A 21,833-nucleotide genomic window follows, 5' to 3' on the forward strand; every position below is an offset into this window, starting at 1 on the left:
TTAAATTTACATAAAAGCAATCATGTTGATTTTTTTTTCTTCTTGCAATGTCTCATGGGTAATGACCCGGGGCTTGCATTTCCTCTGTCATCTTACACGTGTGGATGTCTTGAGGGAGCAGTAGCTAACCTCAGGTGGGACAAAACATAACTCACATGCAAACACGTTATTTGACTGCTGTACTACATGGCAACACAGACACACCTGGTTCAAGAAGAACAGTCATCACACTTCGTAAGTGCAACAGCAGTAGCGAAAATAGCTGTGAGCCACTGAAAACAAAAGGAAAGTCCACACCACCCTTGATAAAGCCAGACCATAACAACAGAAGCGCCACGGCTGGCTAGCCTCTGGCATAACAAACAGAGCTTTGATATGGTGTCAAACATCCCATTCCCCTCCTCAACACCCGCACAAACAGCACTCTATTGTGTCAGGCCCAGCAGGCATCATGTGATGGAGCACTGCTAGTTAGCTACCTGCCTGACACAAACAATAGACCCAACAGGTGGGAGGTTACTATAGGGCGTCGGCTATGGGTTACTATAGGGCACGCCATCAGGTTACTCTAGTTCAGGTGAAGATGGCTTGTACTATGGGCCCCCATACAGTTGATCATGGAATTTAATCCCTTTGAAGCTTCCAAGAACTGAACTTTCCCTACTTTTCATGCGTTTAGTTAGTATGAACAACTGGCCCAGTTCCAGCCTTAATGCCAGTTGGCATTTAGTGGAGCAGCATAATGACAAGCCATTCAACAGAACAGGTCCATGGTTATGCCTAGAGGTCGGAAGAGGTCAAAGAGCTGCACCAGAGGTAACTACAGGTCACAGGTTTACTGTTAGCGCTCCCTGTTGAGCCACCCAAAGGCAGGAATGAGAGGCATTAGATGTGTGGTCTGCCAAACCCTACTTAAATGTGACTAATCTTGACAATAGACAGCTGCTCTACAATCAAGAAGCAACTGTTTTGTCCTTCGAACTATCTTGAAACTAAAAGGTTAACTGCCATTTCATGCTGCCTGACTGCAAGCTTTGATGCAAGCCAACACAAGGAATCAATGAAAGCTTATTACAGTAACCTTCCTGTCTGGTAAAGCTGATTGCTTTGAGCAGATACAAGAATATAGAGGGGCACATTATGCTATGCAAACCCCCACTTCAAATCACCATAAGATTATTCCTTAAAAAGGTTAATTTCTCAATAGCCTGAGTTCTTTCCCAGTTTATTGAACTTTGATTCCAGCTTATCAAAGGGTGTGTATGCATCTGTTGTATGATTTCCCACTAAACCACATGCTTGCCTTCTCGCTAGGCTACTGCAGCCACTAGCTAGCCTGCCAAGTAGCTGACTCAAGTGTTAGACTAACTCATTGGGTAGCAAATTAAGATAGCGGTCATCTGTGTGGGGTGGTGTTCCCTCCACACCTGTCAGGGTCTATCCTCAAACCCACTAAGACAAAGAACAGCCTGTGAGAAATCAGTTTATCCAATCAGAAACAATGACTTAAGACTTCATCCTTTGAAGTGGGTTGGTGACTTGCCTTCTAAAGCATGGCCCCAATTCCTCGCCTGCCCTACCTCCTATAACATTTCCTAAACAGACAAAGCATTCAAGAAGAATTTGACAAGGGTCACAAGACACAGAGAAATTAAAGCAGCCATGAAGGCAGTCCCTCTACATTCACCAGATGTGAGCAGACTGAGAATGCCAGAAGGTAGTTTCTTCAAAGACCTCACTTCTTTCAAAGCCCAGCAGATCTACAAAGGCCCAGTAACAATGTAAGAGATGGAGAAGGACAAATCGTGATGAAGGCCATCAACAAATGGCAGGCTGAGCAACAAATCAGACTGTCCGCATCTCACATCAATGAGAGAGAAAAACCATCACCCAGGACTAAAATGGCAAAACTGTTATTATACCAACTTTACTGATGATAAGGATCCAAGGCAGGCAGGGAAGAGGACTATGCACAGATTTAATGTGGGGGATTATAAGGGCTGCTGCTTCAAATGAACAGATGTTTGAAACATCGGATGGTGTCAAATAACATTGGGAAACAACTTTGGGGAGTTCTGTGTCCGTACATTCTCGTAACTTTACGAAACTAACATTCCGAAGTCTGCACCTACCTTCTGACCAAGTGTGCATAGGTGTGCAAATGGGCAGGGTTTAAGTGGTCTGCAAATTCTACCTGTTCAATCTTCACACAACTTCAACCCACCATGTTGACCACTCACCATGAACAGCTTCAAGGAAAATCTCTGATGAAAAGTGTTACCCTTTATCCGCATTTGACTCTTCTCACAGTGGCTACAAAGACTTCCTGTTTATAATCCCACCCATCTCTATGTTGGACAGCTTTTCGCCCCACCTTAACATTTATCTTGTTCAGAAAACGTATAAATAATGTGGCCGCAACAAACTGTCCAATGTGGGAGAATGACGCGTTGTTTGAAGCATGCGTAAATCTCAAGCCTTTGTGATGGTCAACATCTGAAAAGTCCAACTTGGCCAAACACAACCACAGAACATCAAGTTTTCAGATACAAATTGGGGGAACACACTGGGCAGTATTAGACTCAGACTCAAGAAGGTGGTGTCATCAGGTGCCCCTCACCCTCAAGACATATCAGTCATATATTCACCAAGAGAAAGCGCGTGCGCGCACACACACACACACACACACCCAATAAACCACATATGGATACAGACCATTAAATCCACAAAGTGAATGCATTGTCATAGCATGCCCATGCCCAACATCATCATGGCATGCCTCCTCTCACTGGCATACCAGACTGAATGACTAACCAAGCTCCAGGGAGACTATCCTGAGACCAAAGCCTCTTGGCCTAGTTTACATCATTATTCTCCATCTATCTACATCATTTCTTTCTCCTTCAGAAGACGATCCTCGATTAAGGTCTTAAAGAGGCTTGGACGTTCACAATGATCATACTCCTCCTGTGGAAGTCTTCAGAGCACAGAAAGAAGTAACTGCTCTGTCACAGATGTGCATTTGTGCGCGTGTGTCGGCAGGAGGATATCATCTGGTTTACTATGGAAATGTTAACACTTGACTGCATGGCGAAATAATTTAATCAAAGCAGGCCTGAACCCTCAGAAAGAAAGTCTTGGAAAAAAGAAGAAAGGGGGGGTCACTGGCTACAGAGCCAAGATGACAGACAAGAATAAGAAGGGGGTAAAAGACATTTCCCCCACTTGTTTCCCTATTTTCAAGCTTTTGGTTTAAATTCCTCACTTTTACGTCCAGTTTTTACAACTGAAGCGTTTCAAGTCAACAGGGTTGATCGAGAAACGTCCGCCGTGTAGGTTGCAGGATTGTCAGCCAGCTCTTCAGACGGGAACAAAAAGTCCCAGCCACCAGCTGAAATCTAACACCTCTGCCTAGCGACTGCGCCTTGGGCAGCCAATCATCGGTGGCGTTTCAGGCCTCATCGGCTGGGCTGTCAACAATGTGGTTTGTAAGTTAGTCAAAGAACACTGCCGGGAGCTCGGTGCTGAGGGGTTACTGGCAGTCAATGAACTCTAGTAAACTCTGCTTACCATTTTCCCTGCAAGCCTGGGCTAAACGGAAAGTTTGAGGCCAACATATTTTTTTTCCAACCCAACAAGTGGGTAAATTGTGTAAATTCTGCAGTCACAAAGATGGTCATGATGAATATATATAGAGACACACACACACACAAACAACTAAACACCAAATTAAACTAACTAAGTTCTGTGCTGGGTTAAATGAAATGAAAGCCATAAAAAAGTTAACAAAGAAGTAGTTTGTACGCTAAAACCCCCGGGTGGCTCAGTACTGGATGGTGAAATGGTTATTATAATCCAGTCGCAGGCAGTGTGCAGCAAAAATAAAAAAATAAATCACATCCTGAACTAAGATAATCAATTCCAGCTATCATTCCTGGGTGAGGGCTAATGTTAAGGCACCGGACAGGGAAAAGTGGGGCTAGGTTACTTGAGTGCACATAACAGACATGGCTATTCAAACTCGTGGAGGAAAAAGGAAAGAGATAATGAAAGAATAAAATCGGTGACTGTTATGCATACTGATTAAGAAATAAAAACTTAATAGCGATATGTACTGCTAGCTGTTTTGTCTGGTCGATGTAAAGCCCGTTTTTCGATAGGTATCACTTTTATGATCTTCGCTGTGAGATTCTCTGTACCCCTCCACCACAAGTTCTGTCAGCTTTTATTCACTTTTTGTCGCCAGTTGTGGCCGAAATGCAATTTGCTATGTGACCCAAAGAACACAAAACTCCCACACAACGATATGGTTACACAAAACAGAAATTAAAACTGCTTTCACGTTCCAAAAAAACCCAAAGACGAAATGCATAGCCTACACATTTTTGGGGGGCAAACACATCACCTTTTCCCACATGGTTAATTTCCAATGCAATTTTCCCATGGCTGGTTGAGGATCCCTTTTAGAAAGCTCATTTAGCATTTGGCTCACTTTAGAGAAAGGCTTAGCCCCATAGGGGGAGAAAGGGTTAAGACATCACGACCTACAATAATGCCCGGGCCTATAGATCTCTCCTTGGTGGCCACCCAACATTAGCCTGATCAGAATGCTAAAATGCGAGTGCCAAGAAAAGGAAGCGCACCTGCATATTAAAACAGAAACAAGCAAAGCCCACGGGTAAGTGGTGTTTAAGGATGTGGGCCTGAGGTGCAGATAACACTGTGGAGGCCTCAGGGTCAGTTACTCCCACTTAACGTTTGAAGAAAGAGGATTTTGAACGCCTAATTTCTGTTCCACATATATTTATTAATTTTAAAAAAGCATTAAAGCCAACTGCTTTCAGTGCAAACCAACTTCTGCATCAAACCTCTTCACTGCTTTAAACTTTTATGCACTTAAGACAATTTTGTGTGTGTGTGTGTGTGTGTGTGTGTGTGTGTGTGTGTGTGTGTGTGTGAGATGGTGGTGGGCAAGATAAGGTAATCCCAACAAAAAGCTTGATTCATTATGCAGGGGTGGTGTTTTGTTTCAAAAGTAGCCTGGACTGAATGAATGGCTGAACGGACAGGTAAATGAAAAAAAGTGAAGTAACTGCGGGACATTTTAAAAAGCAATGGGACTGAAGAACAGTTTTTCATGCTGGGGAACACAGCCGTCACATCAGTTACACTGAATTTCTGACAACCCCAAAAATAAGAGGTGGTCAGCACATTAAGAGTGCATTAGAAGATGGGGTAAAACCCTACCGAAGATTAAAGGAGATAATGCATCGCTGATCAGAGGAGGCAAAATCCCCCTGGATCACGACTTCCACTGAGCAGCCACTGTTCATTTTAGGATTGATGCCGACTCTCAGTTAACCAGAGGGCAAGGATGCAAGCCCAGATAGTACACACACACACACACTTTAAACTCTTTGATGTACACATCAATAATCTCGGTCCGCCACAGGAAGCTGTGATCGAGCTCTTTCTGATGAGGAATAATCAAACGTGTGCGTTTCGACCATTGCTGGGCTTTACGCGGCCGACGGCAACGCGGCACATTACATCTTATATAAGCAGCTTGCTGAGTTCTGCTAGTACTCAGTCCACTGTGGGTTATGTAACAAGGCCTGCCGGGAGGGAGACGGAGACAGACAGACAGAGAAAGACCCACCCCTCAGCTTAGTGCTACAGTACCACGGAGCCCCTTTCACTGCCTAGTTTCTGCGTGTCTGTACTCCCCAGAGAATACTTTACACCAGCACACACACACTTACTGACTTTGCACAAGCAGGCTAGAGGGTTATAAGCACAATTCTCGTGTGTGTGTGTGTGTGTGTGTGTGTGTGTGTGTTGACGTGGCTTTATGAGGGTGCCAATAGCTCTGAAAAATCTCTCGACTAGCCAACAGCCCCTTAAACACGCTATCAATGCCAAGAACAATGTGTTCCTTATGACTGTGTGTGTGTGTGTGTGTGTGTGTGTGTGTATATATTTGTGCGGCCTTCTAGGTAACCCAACTATGCGGGGATCGTCCCCGGCAGTACTAACAGTGCACTGCCTGTATGGGACAAGCTAACAGTCTAATTAGAGAAAATACATGCAGAGTTGAACAGTGTGGAAAAGGGATGATTCTGGAGAATTCGAGGACATCGAGATGCTCCCTTTGCGGTAAAACCGGCCTGCTGGTTCTAAGTGTTTCACAGAAAAAGATAAAAAGTCTAACACGTATGTTTACAAGTCGACTTCCTGGGTGCATGTTCGCAGTCAGCGCATGGTGTGTGGAAGTTGCGGTAACCTAAGTAGGGCAAAGGTGACGCCACAAAGAGCCAAACTGAAGTGCGTCTGTTGGGTTGCTGTAGCGCTAACCTGCTTAACTTGTGAGGCAAAAAAAACAAACTTCCCCTCCCTCCCCTGCTGCAGGGAGCATGAGAAAAAGAGATTGAGTCACTTCTGGATGCCCCCCCCCCCCCCCGAGTCACAGATACCAGCATCAGAAAGGACAGTCATGGCACCTAAAGAAACAGCACTGCACACATTTACTTTGCTGCTGAGCTTCTGACGACCAGGTGTTAATCTTCGCCTGGTTAAGGCTCAGAGAATAAATACAAGGCTGATCCTCCAACTGGGTCAGCGTGAAAACGTCTCACCTTTGCATCGCTACCACAAACAACGGGACTTGTTAGCCACACTGACTCAGTTTATTTCACGTTTTCGGAAAACAAAGGAAATGTACGAGTCAAAAGAAACCACCGGCTGGTTCCATCTGTCGGTCGGTCGGTCGAGCCCGCCATCCCACCCATGGAAAAAGCAGACTAACAAAGATTCCTTTGGACCCCCGTTCCAAAAAATCTAACAACAGCGTTTCCTTTGTTACTCATCACCGCCACTTCCAGTGTGCAACAAAAAGATAAACAACAAATAAAGCATATGGTAAACAACACTGTGCTCAGGGAAAGTCATTACTTTGACCTTGGCACAATCAATATTATGACATCATATCGCTGGGTGCCAGTCTCTGGAACTTTTCTGCCCTGCTCCGTCAACAGTTGGCCCTCATCCCTCTTGAACGGACGCCAAGTGTTGGATGCCCCGCTGCTTAAAAGAAATTACATCTGACGGATGGATGGGGTGGACACAGCGGCAAAATAAACTCATAATCTTAACGGTGTGGTGGCATGCGGCGCGTGCGACTTTTAATTAGCAACACCCCCACGTGTCCATGCCTGTCACGTCACATCTTTATCTCACCCTTTACTCGCCCCCCTTCCCCCTCCCTCCATGACGACCATCTGTTGGCGACCCCAGATAATCTAGTGGAGGTCAGAGCAATGGCAGTCGAGCGTCCTCTTAACTCTAGAAACACCCCCCCCCACCACCACCACCACCTCCATCCCTCCCTCCAGTCACATTCCTCCGTTAGTCCTATGGAGACCAGACCATGTTGATGGGGGGGGGGGTTAACTAATGGTTTTCAGCGACTTCTCCATAATTTTTAGCTTAATTTCCATGACCAAAGAGATACTATCTATGACGTGAAAGTGAGTCCATATTTCTATAACTCTATATATGTAATTCTCTTGTGAACAACTTTTGCAAGCCATATTTTTGTAATTGTCTATTTCAAGCCACTGGTGGTTGGAAATGCACTTGCCCGGTATACTGCTGGCAAGACAGCTAGCTAACGACAGGAAAGCTAGCGACTGGCGGCAGATGTTAGCATACCGAGGTGAACCATGGAAACTTTAAAACCCTGCCAGTGGCCACTTTCAAAGAAAAAAAAATTTAAATTGATAAATCAATATTTAATAAAGTTGATGCCGATTTCTGTAAATTTCCAAAATGTACACGGCTAAAATTTTCCATAGTTTTTCCGGGGCCTGGAAATTATACTTTCAGTTTTACTTCATTTTCCAGCTTTTTCATGAAAATGGTATGAGACAACTGGAAAATTATTGGACCGCAAAAGCTGATAACTGTACTTGGGTAGTCTGGCTCCAAAACATTTTCCGCATTTCTCCACCAAATCCTGCCAGTAAAGTGCACTGAATTTAGGCAGGGACTGGGCGAGTCAGCAGAAGGAGAGAGAGGGGGGGGGGGAGAGAGCGCACACGGGTGAATGGTCTGAAAGCATGTGAGAGCGCACTTGGAAGCCAGACAGACCGATCTTCTTGGCCAAGGCGGATGGATCTCAGTTTAATGAACAGCCCTAAGTGGCAAGCTCTGTGGGTGAGAGAGAGAGAGAGAGAGAGAAAAGAAAAAGAAACTGCGGGACCGGTGCTGGATAGGGCTTTAAAAAGGGACACCCAACAGCTTTCCTCTCAAAATGCCTTTTCCTCTCTCCCCCTCCCGTCCTGTGATCCAAACCCTGCCAGTGCTGCTTGGGGGGATATATATAATGATGAGATGATATTACCTTGGATGCTGCGTGTGAAGCAGGGTTTTTTTTTTTTTTTTTGCTTTGCTGCGAGGGCTGCGAACTCACCTGCTATTTATAACATGAAACACTATGGGGCTGGGGAATACTGAGTCAGGATTTAGACTTTTTAGGGCTTGTTCCCCAAGTTTCTCTGTCTCCTCTTTGCCTTTTTTTTTTTTTGAGAGAAACCAGGTGAAGGAAGTGTGGGGCAAGGGAGGGGAACTGGACTCATTTGCGTCACCGTTTGTCTGCGTCACACGGCATTACCTAACAGGAGCTTCCGAAAGAAGGCAAATGCTGAGGTGTTTCAGTTGCGTTTTACTGTACAGTCCTACAATCTACTTTACCCCCTTTACAATTACTTCACAATGTCCGTGATGAAAGTCGTCTTTTTTTTGAGACCATATACCAAGTCTGCACCAGCCCTTGTATTCTGTTTGGTTCAAAAAGCCCCCGTTCTGAGTAACCACTATTAACCATAAATATTAATACAATTAACAACTTGGAAGAAGGTGAGGTATGCTGGATATTTTTAGATTGATTTTACGAGTGTATTGCTGTGAAATCCCAAACGTGCATTGCTAATTAGTGAGCAGAATGTAAGTCTACGGGAAACCATCCCGGTAAACAGCCACACACACACACACACACACACACACACACACACACACACACACACACACACACACACACACACGTGGAATACGGTGAGAGAATCAAACAAAGCACAATGAGGAAGACCCCCCCCCCCAAAAAAAAAAATGCGTCACACAACTGCCAAACACCACTTGAGGATTAGGAAGAAAGGAGGCGATACTGTCAAGTTAAAAACGGTAACAAAGGAACAAACAAAAAGTACAAGCGTTGTATTTTGATCACCAGACCCCTGAGGCGAATAGGAGGTTGTGTGTGTGTGTGTGTGGGGGGGGGGGGTTAGCTGGCTGGTCTCCAGGGGTATTCTGTCACTGGCTAGAGGATGCGGGGGGCAGGGGACAGAGAGGGACCCCAGGGGAAAGCACAGTGAGAGCGGCTGTAAAACCGGCAGATCGCATTTCCTCCAAAATGACCCACAGTAACCCCGGGGGAGCTCGAGGAGGAGGAGGTTACTGTCGGCCATTCCACTGTACTGCGAACAAAGGCGTCGCAATAATGCACTGTACTGCGAGTTTAAACTGTGGTGCCGGTTCCGGTTTTCTGGCCCCTGCTCCTGCGTTACACCAATTCACACAGGGAAAGGGTACACAGTTGACAATGAAATGTAACATGAACATTTTGGGACGAAGAAGACCTAGATTGTCCTCGCCGAACTTTTTCCCTACAGAAAAGGTGACAAAGTGTGTGTGTGTGTGTGTGTGTGTGTGTGTGTGTGTGTGTGTGTGTGTGTGTGTGTGTGTGTGTGTGTGTGTGTGTGTGTGTGTGTGTGTGTGTCATACCTCGTCTGTTCCTGTAGAATGAGATGAGGCTCCACAAAGAACTTGACTCGCAGCCTCAGTCGACAGGGAGTCACATTGTCCATCTGCTGGCAGATGCGATTTCTCAGATTCAGCCACAGGTTCTCCCCTTTGCTGCCCGAAAACTGGAGTCCAAAGTAGTCCACTTCAATAATACCCAACTTTCTACAAACCTTGAGATACAAGAAGGAGGCCGGAGCGTTACACAAGCAAACAAAGCAATTCAAATCTTTATTGTCCCACTAGGGGAAATTTGGTTTGCAGCCAACGTTCAACATAAATACACAAGATGAAGAAGAAAGCCGCTTTATTTTTCATTGTATTCTTACAATGAATGTGTTCTCTGCATTTAACCCATCCTATTGTATAGGAGCAGTGGGCAGCTGCAGCACCAACTCCAGTTCTTCTTTCCATTGCCTTGCTCAAGGGCACAGACAGGAGTATTAACCCTAACATGCATGTCTTTTTGATGGTGGGAGGAAACCAGAGTACTCAGAGGAAACCTACACAGACACAGGGAGAACATGCAAACTCTACACAGAAAGGACCGGGGATGGCCTGGGGTTCAAACCCAGGACCTTCTTGCTGTGACACAACAGTGCTAACCACTGGGCCACCGTGCCGCCACAAGATAAATAAAACATACATGAGTAATGCAATGACCACATAACAACACAACATCTGAGACAAAGACAAAGGTCATGGCACTAGATATACAGAGTAGTTATGGTACCAAGTACTTTTGAGTACTTTTTCCAAAAAGACAACTGCAATCTTTTGCCTTTTTGCAAGTCTGTGGACATTAACTGGATCATTGTCCAGGTGAGGAAAGGGTGTTTCTCGCAATCAATAATAAAACAAATTAATATTTCTCTCATAAAGTCGAGGAGCTGAAATTAACTTGGATTTCTTCCTGAAGCTCATTAAAAAAAAAAAACCATGCCGGTGTCTTTGCATGTTGTAGCTCGTTTACTACAAGTTCAGTATACTTTACAATTACTCGCCAGTGTTGTTGCATGTTGTAGCTCATTTACTATAAGTTGAGTATACTTTACAATTACTCCTGACCATTTTCCAAAGCATACCATAGTGTTTTAGGATTTTAGACATACCTGATTTCCCCATTTCAAACGCTCATGTGACAAACCCAAGTTAAAACTCTGCATCTCTGGCTTCCATTCATGTTACCATGAAGATGTCATGGACATTAGGATTTCATTTGTAAAAACTTTTTTAACTGACCAAATGTTCATTGCGATGGACTACCTAACTCAACCAAATTTCACACCACTGCAAGTTGATTTTCACATCGTACTGAAATTAACTGAAACCAGTGTGCCTTGAAGGCAGCGCTCGATCTTAAACCTGCAGTGCGGAAGTTTTGTCTCCCCCTACTGGCAGTGAGTAACTACGTATGTTCTTTTAGCGCTCTGAGGAAAAGCTAAACCAATGGTCCATGTTTGTCCTCGCCGTCGAACCCCCCCTCCCCTTTACTTTAATCCTTCCTCAGAATGCCAGGTTTCTTTTATTCTCTGGAGAATCAGAAACTTCTTGGACGCTTAAGTTTTTCCCTCATAGCTTCCAAGCCAGAAGCTTTCTGGCAGAAAGCCATGAAGACAAGCCAATCAGAGTCATGCAAACGCTTTCGTCAACAAGGAAGTTGAGCGCTGGCAAAGCTTCTTTTTGTTTTCCCCCCCGTTTTCACCCCATTTGTATCTGGCCAATTACCCCGCTCTTTTTGAGCCGCCCCGGTCGCTGCTCCACCCCCTTTCTGTCGATCCGGGGGGCGCCCCGACCGACCAGAGGAGGCGCTCTTGCAGCGACCAGGACAAATGCCCACATCCGACTTCCCACCCGCAGACACGGCCAATTGTGTCTGTAGAGGCGACAGACCAAGCCGAAGGTAACACGGGGATTCGAACCGCCGACCCCCGTGTTGGTAGGCAACGGAATAGACCGCTACGCTACCCGGGGAGCGCTGGCGCACCAGCGCGGGAATGTCGCCCCAGACAGCGGATTTTTTTTTAAATTCCGGTATATAGTGAAATCCAGTGAGATTTACCTGGCGCTGGTCGGCTTAATCATCGTGTGAACTCGTTTGGCAAGGGCTTGAATGTCACGGATATTCATTTACATGAAAAAGTCCCACACTCTAGTTTCAAAAGTCCCACACTCCAGTTTCAAGGATGTCCCGATGACAATAAAAATAGCACCTGGGACACAGAGATCCCAGCCACTGGTCTGGGGCAATTCTGGGACAGTAGAGAAACTTATTAAAATGAAATTGTACATTTATGCGTCATGGAATAAATATCATTTTAATTGTTAGGTGGTCAAATTCGAAAAATGTGTGGTGGCACTGGCACGAGCTCTACGCTATGTGACGTGAGCGCTTGCACACACACAAAAACAAGAGACCCACGTGAAGGTGTGAAAACCCCGCACTCATCGAAACGCTGAGGTGGCTGAACAGCACCGGCAGGAAAGCAAGGAAGCCCCCCCGAAGCAGACTGGTGACAGCGGGGACGCGGAGAGTCTGACAGCAGCTGCTCATGGCCTGACTCGTTAAAAAGAAGAAGAAGAAGAAGAGAGCAAGAGAAGGAGCAGCGGTGGTCAAGCGAACTAGAAAGTGCATGATGAGGGCGAGGGGCGGTAGCGAGAACGAGGCGGTAAATGGGAGAAATGAGACATTGTTCTGGTTGTTTCACGGCGGTTACATCCTAAAGCACAGATAAACTACAGAACCTCCATGGTGGACCACCAGAGTGAGTCAATGAAGTGATGAGAGTTACTAAAACAAAGTTATTAAACTATGTAGAACGGGGGGGGGGGGGGATCAATCTAGGATATGGTTGTTAAGTCTAGGGCGCTAAAAGAATTTGGGACAGTTGCGGGACGCTGAGGAAAAAAAGTAAAATTTTAGTTCTGTTTGAAGGGAGGCAGAATGCACTCCAAAATATCAAACACTATTCAAAGCTTTGGAAAATGCATGTAAAATAGAGGCGATTTGTAGTGAATGAGATTCATGCAAAGATGCCGGTACGGTCCTTTAAAGGCAGTGGGCTCAGGGCTATTACGTAACGTGGAGTGGACGTCCACAAGGAGACCCCTGTTTACAACTGGCATTGACCCAATCACAAGTGGACAGCTCCAAGTAAAAAGTATGAATGCATGCATCAAAGACACACTGAGGACGCTTTGAGATCCGATCGCTCAGACCACATTCAGAGGTGGTCTGCGCCACATACGGCCACACTCTTTAAGCAGTGTGTACGCAAATGTATTTTGGGCTACACTGAAGGACCGGCATCCTCTGCATGAGCGGAAGTACATGCTCATTAGCGCAACAAAGGCATCATATTTAAGTGGGAGAAAATACGAAGCCACAACAACAGGCCAAATGGATTCTTGTGGATGGAGTACACAAGAAACACGCCATCTTATTTCTATTTGGGCCAGTCAACACAAGACCCAGTTTGTACCGTTTTGATTCTGCACGTGCGCAAAGAACTTTTGCAAACTTCTTCGTTTAATTTCCGGCAGACTAGGTACGGTAAGTGCATTGCTGCCTCCCACCGGATAAAAGCAACGCACTTGGTATTTGCGAACAGAAATAATGTACGTTTTTACTTGCATACAGAACTCATGTGGAGACGCATGCTAATGCCAGGTGTGAACCGAGTACAGCCGTCTACTTGTGGCCGGGTCACCCAAGACGCATGTTAATGCCAGGTGTAAACAGGGCCTCGAGAATGACTTAAACCCGTCGATACCCATGGAAACGTGTGGATGCCTTGCATGCAAATCTCCATTATATACAGCAAAGCGACGGCGCTCAGCTGGCGGTTAAACTTTTGCTAAATGTGCTCGCTGTCCTGTTAACGCCGCCAGCGTCTGGCCGGTGGGCTCTCAACTTGACTCCTGTATTATGGCAAATGACTGCCTGAAAAGAGAAGTGAATAACCCTAAACTAACCCATCTCTCCCTCTGACAACGCCGAGACACGGACGCTAAGATTCTCATTCAGACACGTTTAACGTTGTACCCATTCGGCAAGTTTACCCCTTGAATGCAACGACTAACATGACTACAATAAAACAGTTTGCACACTGGAGTGATTTTGTTTGAACGGTTCAAACCAGCGGGTAGTGTTTCCCTCAACGTCTGCAAAACAGTTTCAACAACGTGTCGGTGTTTTTATTTTACACTGGTAAAGTTTGCAACATAAGTAAAAAAAAAAACAAACAACGAATGCAATTCAGTGAACTCCCTCATCTTACAACCATGGAGTTTTTATCCCTCGACCAACTGATGCCAAAGTATTGGCTTCACAGTGCAAAACCCAAGGTTTTCCATAGGAAGTTGACTTGAACGGCTATCGACAAAAGTTTTGCAAAATGACTGAACACTGTTGACAAACCTGGCCACGAAACGGTATCAAATCGGCAAAACGTGATGCGTAATTGCACACTCACCTTATTCAGGCAATCTTCCCCATTCGCCTTCGCATCAACTTCCACTTCCATGACCACCGAATCTGGGCGAGTGACGTGACAAAGCATTTTGGCTACGCTTGCCTTTTTATATATCTTTGGTCTGCCTCTCTTTCAAAACAATAAAACAAATACCGGTAACCCTCTGTTTAAAATCACCCTGCATCAGCCTTCCCTCACTTTCTGAGCACCCTCTCACTCCGTGTGGCGAAGCAGCAGCACCCAGCTGTAGGCTATATCAATGAAACGCTGCGTGATGCACCGCCCACTCACATCCAGCCAATAGTAGAAGGTGTTACATTATCGCCGCAGCCGTTCGGCCAATCAAAAGTCTCGCTGCATGTACACGCAGCGCACCTCCCGTGGCTGGCGAGTTTGAAGACGTCCCAGGCGCCCTCATCTGGTCCGCTTGTTGCACGGCGCTTAAAATGGCCTTGAACTCACCTGCGCAGGATGAACGGGACATTTCATTAAACGTCACGACGTCACAGGTACGTTTTATCGGCCGGTGAAGAGGGAAGTCGGTGTGTTTGAATTATGCACAGGAACGCAGCTCAGAAATAGCCGTGATACGGGGAGAGGTTTCCGCTCTGGCACTCATGCATTTGCTTTCCCAAACATTAATTGTTAATGCCGGCAGCTTTTATTGTTGTCTTTCCACTTTTCCCCACCACCACCACCACCACCCCCTCTCCCACCCCCCCTCTCCCACCCTGCCGCAGCAACCAGTGCACCGTCTGGAATGGCGGCTCCAGTTTCTTGTACTTGCTCTGAAATGCAGGACAAGTTTGATAGCATGGCGGTGGCTTCTGTTCGGAGCGTGACGTGTGCTTTATCCTGGCTGCTGTTGTTAAGTGTAACTTAATAACTTAAGTATCTGAATTTTAATTAAATTACTGTTCGTATAACGTCTATTGACTGGAATACTTCCGTCTGGTTGATGGCGCCAGACACGTCGCTTGCCTTTGTCACATCCTGTCCCTTGATGACGTACAGGGAAGTCACGTAACGGGAGCTTTGTTAAGGGAACTTCGAGCTGTGCACGTTTGTTAAAACATCTTCTACTGTGCAGAAATACATTTAGATGGTTCCAGAACAGTTCAGGCGTCACTCGCTTGGTTTACTGATGGCAGGGAAGAGCTGGGTCTTTGAGAAACTGTATCCTCTCTGACATAAAGCACGCACCATTTTTAAAACGCCGTGTTATTGATTATCCAAAGGAGTTGAATCAAGTGCAACTGGACTTGGTATTTATCCGTGAAGGCGTTTCGCCTCTCATCCAAGAGGCTTCCTCAGTTCGTGCCTTTCTGACTAGACCAAGCTAGTCTGCCTGGCTGGTGATGAGACTCAGAATTTATCCTCTAGGAGTCGCTGTCCGAGCTATTGATATGAGCGGCTGCTCTTTGGTGTGCCGATGTTTGGCCGCGCCAATAGCTCCGATAACGACGGGCGCGGCCAAACATCGGCACACAAAAGAGCCACTCGCATCTGTGGCTCTGTTAGCGACGGGCGTTGGTAAACATCGGATCACAAAGAGCCGCGCATATCAATAGCTCTGACAGCGACTCCTAGAGGATAAATACTGAGCCTCATCACCAGCCAGGCAGACTAGCTTGGTCTAGTCAGAAAGGCACGAACTGAGGAAGCCTCTTGGATGAGAGGCGAAACGTCTTCACGGATTTATACCAAGTCCAGTTGCACTTGATTCAACTCCTTTGGATAACCATGACCTGGATGAATGAGAACATTCACAGACACGCCATGTTATTGAGACTTTTATTTTGGTATAGAGGTGTATTATCTATGCTGACTGCACATAAGAAATTCTGTCATTGGCTTTTGCAGAACTCAGCAAGAAACGATCTCTCACTCACTCACTCACTCACTCACTCACTTACTCACACACACACACACACACACACACACACACACACACACACACACACACACACACACACCGAGATGTATGCATGCACTCACACAAATACAAACACCTCAGCAAAGCTTGACGTTCAGCCAGCCAGTGCTTGTCGATCTTGGCATATGTAATATTACACTATGGATGGATATCACTATAAAAAAATGCCTCATTTTAGCATCCAACTGACATTCATCGTGTTGAACTTTTTGCTAATGTAAAATACAATGTCCAACCAAAACTAGTTTTTAAAATGACAGTCCTTCAGATATTTCAGACCTCATTTTGTGAAGAATTTTAGGCAATGACTGCTGGGATAGGCTTCAGCATCCCTGCAACCCTGAGAGCAGGATAACCGGTTTGGAAAATGGATGGGTGGATGGAAGATTGTCATTATCAGTAATTTAGACAACAAAATTGTGTGTCATGATATGACATTATCCACATTTCAACCTAAATAAGTGTTTATTTGCTAGGAGACATGCAGAGTTCCTATGCATCCTCCCCAGTTCTCTCCTGTGTTGGGTTGGTTTCTGATGTAACTGCAGTGACTCCCCTTCTCCAGCTGGGCCCCATGGGTGAGTCCCACCGACATGCTCTGTTCTCATGTTTGGCACTGACGAGTATTCATGAAAGATGAGATTCTGTTTTACATTATGTAAATGTGAAGACAGACATACTGTATGCGGTCTGACTGTTTCCTTGTGTTTTGTGCTTTCCTGCCTACCAAGGCATCTTTGCAAGATATCAAGATAGAACTGTGGCATATTGATCTATCTGCATGTGGCCCTGGTGTTTGATACTGCAGGGTTATCGTTGCAATGTTTGCACACTTTGCACACACCTTTAATGTTTTTAGTTTTATGTTTGCATAGAACTAAAACCACATCTTTTCCTGTCTGATCATATCTATCATATCGTCTTTTCCTGTCTACTTCGGTTTACCTTATTGCTGCTGCAGCTGCTGAATTTGCCCATGAGATAATTTAAGATTCTGACTTAATCTAGACCAAAGCAACTGGAGGGATTGTGCAATTGCAAAAAAAAAAAGTTATTCCCTGGCTTCAAAGCCATATACATCAAACCAAATGTCCTTTCTGATTCATTTTATCACTGACATACAGCTGACAAGAGCTAGTCAGCAAATGTCCAAATCATGAACGATTTTGTGCTTACTCATTCTATTTGGTCCCTGTCTGGTCGGATGTTCCTGGAAAGAGGAACTGGTGCATATCATTTGATGTCTTCACTGTAGAAGCTGTATGCAGGAGAAGGAGACGTGAGTTTGAAGAAGTGAGGCTGCTGTGGTTAACAAGCATATAAAACTGCCCAAGCTCATAGAAGACCTCTCAGGTTCAACCATGTTTTGTTTTTTTGTTGGGGGGGTGGATTTTCCCCCCCTTTTTCTCCCCAGTTATACCTGGTGAATTACCCCACTCTTCCGAGCCATCCCGGTCTCTGCTCCACCCCCTCTGCCGATCCGGGGAGGGCTGCAGACTACCACATGCCTCCTCCAATACATGAGGAGTCACAAGCAGCTTCTTTTCACCTGACAGTGAGGAATTTCACCAGGAGGATGTGGCGCATGGGAGGATCACGCTATTCCCCCCAGTTCCCCCTCCCCCGAACAGGCACCCTGACCAACCAGAGGAGGCGCTAGTGCAACAACCAGGACACATACCCACATCTGGCTTTCCACCCTCAGACATGGCCAATTGTGTCTGTAGGGACGCCCGACCAAGCTGGAGGTAACACAGGGATTTGAACCGACGAGTCTCGTGTTGGTAGGCAACTGAATAGACCGCTATGCCACATGAATGCCTTTTTTTTTTATTTTCAATTTGGCAGTGGAAAAAGGTGCAGACGCCACAGTACTGGTAACTGTGTTTCGTTTCATTTCATATTATTCTTTGGGATTCATAGGACTGATTTCCTGGACACAGATTGATTCCAGTCCTGGATTAAACTGGATTTTGAACGGAGGTTCTCCATACGAAACTCAGTTTAGTCTAGGACTAGGCTTAGTCTGTGTCCTGGAAACCAGCCTGTAGAGTTCAGAAACCCCTGCGATGCCAGTATCGCCATAGGTGTTGGTAAATTTTCAGGATTCTAGCTGTAATTTCAATTGCTGAGCACAGTTTACAGTTCTCTAATTGCCTCTCTTTTCCCTTTCTCATCCATCCATTATCTGAACCGCTTATCCTGCTCTCAGGGTCGCGGGGATGCTGGAGACTATCCCAGCAGTCGTTGGGCGGCAGGCGGAACTATACTGGGCCAGGAATTTGTGCTAGCGACTCATGTTAGTCTCATGTTCGTTCCTCAGGTGTAATGTCCCAGACACCACTGGCCAGATTGTGATAAAACTTGCAAAATATTCTTAATTTGCACCATAAGCAAATCAATTGCTGTGTTTTGTTTTTTCTTTCTACGAGGGACATCCAAAGCTGGCACTTTAAGGCAATTGAGAATGGGTTTTATTCTGATACTACATCATGAAATCCTTGCCATGAGAGAAGGCCCGTGGAGTTATTATGGAGAAGAATGCTTCAATATGCAACCACCCAACTCTGATATGACATCATCAGAATATATAAGATTAATTGTCATCATCCAAAAACAATAATTATGTGTTTTGTTGATTATGTGGGATCATCACAGTGACTTTCGTCCTTTCACAAAGCCCTGTGGTTTTCAGCCTATACATGCCCTGACAGCAACAGCGTTATCAGTAAAATGAGTGTGTATGCATGTTTCGTATGTCTTTTTGTGTGTGTGATAAGGTTAGCTGGTTTAGAGTGTGCAGTGGCTTGCACCCTTTGGCCCTGAGATGATGTAAGAAGTTGTACTTTTAGTCAGCAGAGACTTGTGGCATTAGCCAGCCATCGAACCATAAACGGGAAGGGAGGGAAGGTAGTAGATGAACTAAAGCTCACTATGTCTGTGGGACTGGGGGTGTACAGAGTTCAGGCAACAGATGCGAACACACACACACACACACACAGACGCACACCTAAACGTATACACTGATCAGCCAAAACATTAAAACCTCTGACAGGTGAAGTGAATAACATTGATTGTATCATTACATCCTACAGAAGAGCTACTGTTGCTGAAAAAGTAAATGCTGGCTGTGATTGACAGCTGTCAGAACACAAAGTGCATCACAGCTTGCTGTGTGTGGGACTGCGTAGTCGCAGACCAGTCAGAGTGTCCATGATGACCCCTGTCCACTGTCGACTGGTGGCACGTGAGCATCAGAACTGGACCGTGGAGCAATAGGAGAAGGTGGCCTGGCCTGATGAATCATGTTTTCTTTACATCATCAAATGACGACCGTGTGCGTCATTTACCTGGGGAAGAGATGGCACCAGGATGCACTATGGGAAGAAGGCAAGCTGGTGGAGGTAATGTGATGCTCTGGGCAATGTTCTGCTGGAAAACCTTGGGTCCTTGTGTTCATGTGAATGTTACTTTGACACGTACCACCTGCCTAACCATCGTTGCAGACCAGGTACACCCCTTCATGGCAGCGGTACACCCTGATGGCAGCGGCTTCTTTCAGCAGGATAATGCGCCCTGCCACACTGCAAAAACTGTTCAGGAATGGTTTGAGGAGCATGACAAAGAGTTTGAGGTGTTGCCTTGGCCTCCAAATTCCCCAGATCTCAATCCGATCGAGCACCTGTGGGATGTGCTGGAAAAACAAGTCCGATCCATGGAGGCCCCACCTCTCAACTTACAGGACTTGAAGGATCTGCCGCTAAGGTCTTGGTGCCAGATAACAGAGGACAACTTCAGAGGTCTTGTGGAGGCCATGCCTCGACAGGTCAGCGCTGTTTTGACAGCACGAGGGGGACCTACACAGTATTAGGCGGGTGGTTTTAATGTTTTGTCTGATCGGTCTGTTTATACTCACGTACTCATGTTACACTAAAACCACCTCAAGGCACACATCTGTTAGGGATATGCGTGTCTCCGTTTTGTCTTTCTGATGTGATGCTCTCTATCTCTCTCACAAAAAGCCACATGTGACACATTAAAATGCATCTGCATCACTGGGGGAAAAAAATCTCTATGATCTTTACCATCCATGAACAGCAGGTAAGAATATAGGTGTTGGCAGACACTAGTGAATGATGTCATTATCATTGGTGTGCGTTAAGCAGATCAGAGCCTGTACATTATCAAGTGTATCAGAGTAGGGAATCGGTCCCAATACCCCAAAATTCAGAGTTGTGCAATTTTGCTCCCACTTTTGCATCATAGGAGTGAAGGCATTTTGTTTCTCCATCAGTATTGAGGAAATCTAGAGAGGTGTACCCAGTGAGCCTGGTAGGAGTTCTCAGCAGATGGCATTCAGACAGAGACACATTCCTACATGTGTGGGAGAAGGTACGTAAAGGGAGTGCTTGACAATGCAGAGCGTCTGAAAAGAAATCAGCTTGATCCCAGTAGAACGCATTTGATCCGGGGTGGATCAGTGTCGACATCTTGTGCCGTCTCGGCAGAAACAAAAGTTATTGCAGCTCTTCGCTTCTTGGCAACCAGAAAAATGTGTCATTGGTGATTGGTGAATGTGTCATTGGTGAGTGGTGGTGTATGATTGATGACTTGTGTGTGATATGTGATTGGTGATTGGTGGTGGGTGAAGTGAGTTGCCCCCTTCAATGTGAAGCGCTTTGGTTGTCTAGAAAAATTATATATAATTATTAGTATATTTTATTCTTATCGTTATTGTTGTTATTATTATTATTTATTATCAAATTAAGGATCCCTTTTTCAGTAATCTCAGTTTTTCTTTGGATTTATACTCTGTACCGAAGACACCTACTGCTACTTTTATTATTCCCTTCTCTACCTAACATAGCTTTTCTCCTTCATGCTCCCTCCATGTGAGTGAAGGGAGCATGAAGGAGAGGAGAGAGTAATATGAACCATCATATTCCTCGCACGTGTATACTTCACTTTGCTAAACGAGGTTCTAGTTTTGATTACTTGAGCATCAATGGCTGCTAGATAACAAACCGGTATTTATCGCTGGATCAAATTATCCAAAGGCGCTGTGGTTGTTTGAGATATTCAGATGTATAACTACATTTCCTCAGAAGGATCTAAAAGCTGTGAAGCAAGGCACTATTAAATAATGACTCAAGACCACAAAAACAAAAAAAAGAATTTAAAATCAATTGGGCATTCAGGCAGTTTGACTCAACATTAAGAAGATATAACCAATGAGACCCACCTTTTACTCATCAGCCTGACCCTTAGGGGCCGGATATCTTTTTGTCATGTTTCAGCTCTGGGACAAGAACAGACTCGTAGTTTGGGGGTTGATATGAAATCATGCAATGTGACATCACTTCCCTCTGAGGCCAGTCAGTGCTGACTCGAATGGAGCGTAAACACATAACCATGCAGGGTTTGCTGTGTCTGTGTGTATGAGTGTGTGTGTGCAGAAAGTGAGCACATGACACCATAGCGTCATCACTGCCCTTCTCTGCAGCCAAAGCTGTGCCACTTGAAGCGGAGATTATGTCATTGAGTGTCATGTTAGCAGAGCTGCTGCT

The 21,833-nt window shown here is 45.4% G+C and overlaps 1 protein-coding gene across 1 annotated transcript in view; it reads right to left on the reverse strand.

Moving 5' to 3' along the window:
- Window positions 1–14,538, reverse strand: part of mylipa (myosin regulatory light chain interacting protein a) — a 33,180-nt gene extending 18,642 nt beyond the window's left edge. Inside the window, exons 1-2 of the mRNA XM_056298332.1 lie at window positions 14,331–14,538; window positions 9,838–10,028 (exon numbers count right to left, since the gene is read on the reverse strand). Of these exons, the coding sequence (XP_056154307.1) occupies window positions 9,838–10,028; window positions 14,331–14,417 (278 nt within the window). The 5' untranslated portion in view covers window positions 14,418–14,538. The remainder of the gene's footprint in view (window positions 1–9,837; window positions 10,029–14,330) is intronic.
- Window positions 14,539–21,833: the final 7,295 nt, after the last annotated feature.

This window comes from Lampris incognitus, chromosome 18 (genome assembly GCF_029633865.1).
Source record: "Lampris incognitus isolate fLamInc1 chromosome 18, fLamInc1.hap2, whole genome shotgun sequence".
NCBI classification, from domain to species: domain Eukaryota; kingdom Metazoa; phylum Chordata; class Actinopteri; order Lampriformes; family Lampridae; genus Lampris; species Lampris incognitus.